The sequence below is a fragment of the Pterocles gutturalis genome, unplaced genomic scaffold (genome assembly GCF_000699245.1).
Source record: "Pterocles gutturalis isolate BGI_N339 unplaced genomic scaffold, ASM69924v1 scaffold28029, whole genome shotgun sequence".
In the NCBI taxonomy this organism is placed as follows: Eukaryota; Metazoa; Chordata; class Aves; order Pterocliformes; family Pteroclidae; genus Pterocles; species Pterocles gutturalis.
Genome location: NW_010131490.1, coordinates 1 through 4,667, shown reverse-complemented (window position 1 = coordinate 4,667; position 4,667 = coordinate 1). Strand labels below are relative to the sequence as shown.

Below are 4,667 nucleotides of genomic sequence, written 5' to 3'. Positions count from 1 at the left end.
GGCCGGCGCCATCGCCATGAAGGACCACGACGCCATCAAGCTGTTCGTCGGGCAGATCCCGCGGAACCTGGAGGAGAGCGACCTCAAGCCGCTTTTCGAGGAGTTCGGCCGCATCTACGAGCTCACCGTCCTCAAGGATCGCTTCACCGGCATGCACAAAGGTACGGGGGGCTCCGCCACCGCCGGCGGGGCGAGGCCTGGCAGCGCGGGGCCTGGCAGCGCGGCCAGGGTGGGACACCCTGAGGTGGGACACCCAAGTATGGGGCACCCCTGAGGTGGGACACCCAAGTATGGGCACCCCTCAGGTGAGGCATCCCTCAGGTGAGGCATCCCTGAGGTGGGACACCCTGATTTGGGGTACCCTGAGGTGGAACTCCCTGTGGTAGAGCACCCTGAGACAGGGGGACCCCTGAGGTGGGACACCCAAATATGGGGCACCCTTGAGGTGAGGTACCCCTGAGGTGGTAACCCTGAGGTGAGGTACCCCTGAGGTGGGACATCCCTGATCTGGAGGTACCCGTGAGGTGGGGCACCTCTGAGGTTGGGGGCACCCCTGAGATGGAGGTACCCCTGAGGTGGGACACCCTGAGGTGTGGCACTTCTGAGGTGAGGCACCCAAGTATGGGGCAACCCTGAGTGGAGATACCCCCGAGGGGGAGGAACCCTTGATCCGGAGGTACCCCATGAGGTGGAGCACCCCGGTATGGGGCACCCTTGAGGTGGGGCACCCAGAGACGGAGATACTCCTGAGGTGGGGCACCCCTGAGGTGATGTACGCCTGAGGTGGGGGCACCCCGGTATGGGGCATCCTGGTATGCAGCCCTGCTAAGATGGGGGAACCCCTGTGGCAGAGGCACCCCATGGTGCTTAGGGCACCCACCTGGGTTGGGGACACCTGTCTGGCATTGGGGCACTGATGTGAGTTTCGGGCACCCCCGGAGTTGGAGCACCCGTCTGGTACCTGGCACGAGGTGCAGAGCACCGGCCACCCTGAGCAGTGGCGCGCCAAGGGGCTCACACGTGCACCCCTAAAAGTCTTTTTCCCCAGCTATGAGCTGGGGGTCCACAGTACTGAAGCGGGGTCAGGGCACCCCTGGAGTCACCCAGACGGGATCTCACTCTCCTCTGCATGCTGTCACCAAGCCTCTGTCCTACGGGCAGCACCCGCTTTTCTGGGACTCTCTGGGAAGCTGAAACTTGGCGCTTGAAGATGCCGCCACGTCGGTGGGGCACCCCCCTGGACTCCTTCGTTCTCGGCACCGCATCCTCCAAAATGTCTCCAGGTGCCTCTGAAGCTGCCTGTGTGCCCCAAGCAACGGGATTTGCACCTTGCCAGGCACTCCTTGGTGCTTCCTCCAGCACGAGCTTCAACCGCTGCGGCCCAGATGGGTGATTTAATTGTGGACGCTCCTCTAACTGGAACGGCGTCCCTCCTCCCAGTGAGCCTCTGGAGCAGGATCGCTCCCACTCCAGCCCTCTGAACTTCTCTGGAATGCCTGGGCACCAGCCACATCATTGCCTGCAGGGAAAAATGGGGAAAAAAAAAGGAGGAAAAAAGAGCGGAGAGGAGGAAGCCAACGTGATTACAGATGGTAAACACTGGAAATGGCACCGGGACTGACGCGAGCCGCTGCGCTGACCTCCCCTTTCCACCCACAGCAGGGCTCATATCTAACTGGGGGGGATCTCTCCTTGCTCCCTGTGAGGGCAGATGTCCCCAACATCTTGTCCCCATCCCTTGGCGTCCTCCCGCCCCTCTGCCGCGCTCCCTCTCCTCCCAGGCACGCTGATTGTACTTATTAAGAGTTATTAATACTTAATCAGCTGGCGGCTTTAATTGTGCCAATATTAAAAATGCATCAATGTCAATTTTATTCATTAAATATTTACTTTCTCGAAGAGAAACTGTTTTGCTGCTGGTTTAATATCACTTTCCAACGCTTTTGGATGTGACCCCAGCAAATTAGGGGGGAGCCCTCAGGAAGGGAGTGACGCGGTGGCAGCACGGGGACCCGGGATACTCCCATGGGAATGGGAAAAACGGCAGGAGGAGGACCGGATCCCGTTCCCGGGGTTCGCTCATTGCTGCCAGCTCTGGGTGAGCGAGCGGCTCGGCAGCGTGAGTCAGCGTGGGAAAACCTCGCCCCAGGCGGATTCCTGATTCCCGAAGCACCGCGATGTCGATGTCGGAGGAGTTGGAACGCCTTTGCCACACGAGTCTCATCCCAAGGAGGATGCTTGGCAAGGCAGGATGCGCGGCCTCGACGCCTGGAGATCCGCTCCCCACGGGGCTTTGGCTGCGGCGTTCCCCGGAGCTTGGGGCTGGAACGCTGCTGCCTGTGAGCTGCCAGGCTCGCTGCCTGCTCCTGCCTTGCTCCTGCCTTCGTCCCACTGCTCCATCTCTTTTGTGTTGAGATCTCCCATCCCATTTTGGGGCTGAGCGCTGGCCCCACTGGTGGCGGTGCCTGCCTGGGTGCCAGACTGATGGGTGCCAGGTGCTGGGATCAGCATGCCAGGGTGCTGGTGTGCTGGATACCAGGGTGCCAGGGTCCTGGATGCTGGGGTGCCAGCGTGCCACTGTACTGGATGTCAGGGTGGTGGGGTGTCATGGTCCTGGACGTCAGGGTGCCGGGGTGCCAGGGTGCTGGTGTGCTGGATGTTAGGGTGCTGGGGTGCCATGGTCCTGGATGCCAGGGTGCTGTGGTGCTGGATGTCAGAGTGCCACGATGCTGAATGTGAGCATGCCAGGGTGCTGGGGTCCTGGATGTCAGGGTGCCAGGGTGCCGCTGTGCTGGATGCTAGGGTGCTGGGGTGCCATGGTCCTGGATGTCAGGGTGCCAGGGTGCTGCTGTGCTGGATGTCAGGATGCTGAGGTGCCAGGGTCCTGGATGCCAGCGTGCCAGGGTGCTGGTGTGCTGGATGTCAAGGTGCCAGGGTGCCAGCATAGCCAGGGTGCTGGATATCAGGGTGCTGGTCTCCGAGATGCCAGAGTGCTGGGTTCCAGGGTGCCGGATGCCAAGGTGCTGGATGCCGGGGTGCTGGGATGCCAGAGTGCTGGATGCCAAGGTGGCAGGGTGCTGGGTGTCAGAGTGCCAGGGTCCTGGAAGCCAGGGTGCTGGGGTCCTGGAAGCCGGGATGCCAGGGTGCTGGGATGCCAGAGTGGTGGGTGCCAGGGTGCCTGGGTGCTGTGGTGCCATGGTTCTGGGTGCTGGGGTAGCAGGGTGCCGGATGTCATGGTGCTGGATATCAGAGTGCCAAGGTGCTGGGTGCCAGGGTGCCAAGAGGCCCCATCTCTGTATTGTCCATGCCGCCAGCTCTTGGCGTGCCCGAGGCTTTGCGGCGATGCCGGGCCGGCCACTGACGTTGTCTCCCCCTCTCCGCAGGCTGTGCCTTTCTCACCTACTGCGCCCGTGACTCGGCCCTGAAGGCGCAGAGCGCACTGCATGAGCAGAAGACGCTGCCGGGGGTAAGTGCCACCAGGGAGTCAGGGTGAGCCGGGGAGGGGGACGATAACACCTACTTGAGGGCACGGGAGCCGCTTCCAGCGGCCACAAACCAAGGCATTGATTTTCTTGCCGCTTGCGTGCTGTTGCGCTTTCTGTGGGCTCCGACCTCCCGAGCTTAACAAAGTGAAAATAAATATTTAATTATTCGCCTAAATCAAAATCAATAGGGCTGCTGGTTGGCTGGGGAAAGTGCCGGGGCCTGCGAATATCAATCCCCGCCTTGGGCGCACAGAGCTGTTTGGGGGGGACGAGGTTCGTGGGGATGTGGTTTCCTGAGCCACGCTCTTGCCGGTGGTGCTGTCCATCAGTAGGTTCAAGAGTTAACACCCCACTTGGCAGCAGCAAGGAGGTGCAGGGTCAGGTGCCGCCTGTGTCCCCATCTCATCACATGCACTCAGGAGCACCTATGTGCGTGCGTGAGCACATGTAGGTAGGTGGGCGTGCAGGCACGCGCCCCTGCGTGGGCACACGTCTTGTGCGTGCTTCTCTGTGCGTGTGTACGCGCAGCGGCGCGTGGGTGTGCATCCACCGGGGCATACAGCCACATCTGCTTGTGCACACCCCCTGTGCTCAGCTGGCTGGGCTTGTGCACACCCCTGTGTGCTTGTGCACACCCTCCTGTGCTCGTGCACACCCCTCTGTGCTTGTGCACACCTCTATAGCCCTGCACAACCTCCTGTGTTTGTGCACACCCCCTGTGCTGGTGCTCACACCCCTCCGTGCTTGTGCACGCTCCCTATAAGCTGTGCACACCCCCTATAGCTGTGCACACCCTGTGCTTGTGCTCACACCTCCCTGTGCGCACCCAGCTGGGCTTGTGCGCACCCCTCTGTGCTTTTGTATGGCCTCCTGTAGCTGTGCACACCCCTGGGTCCTTGTGCACACCTCTTATACCCTTATACCTGTGCCCACCCCCTATAGCTGTGCACACCCCCGTGCTTGTGCTCACACCTCCCTGTGGGTGCCCGCCTGGGCTTGCGCACATCCCGCTGTGCTTTTGCACACCCTGTTGTAGCTGGGCACACCCCTGGGTGCTTGTGCACACCCTCCTGTGCTTGTGTGTACCCCTCTATGCTTGTGCAAACCCCCTATAGCTGTGCACACCCCTGGGTGCCTGGGCACACCCCCTATAGCCCTGCACACCCCCTATAGCCCTGCACA

At 61.5% G+C, this 4,667-nt stretch overlaps 1 protein-coding gene across 1 annotated transcript; it reads left to right on the top strand.

Annotated features, from left to right (window-relative positions):
- Positions 1-16: 16 nt before the first annotated feature.
- Positions 17-3,489, top strand: LOC104459150 (CUGBP Elav-like family member 4; the record flags this gene model as incomplete). Its single annotated transcript, XM_010080640.1, has 2 exons — positions 17-161; positions 3,384-3,489. Coding segments are annotated over exons 1-2 (251 nt in total), but the record flags the coding sequence as incomplete, so codon positions are not given.
- Positions 3,490-4,667: the final 1,178 nt, after the last annotated feature.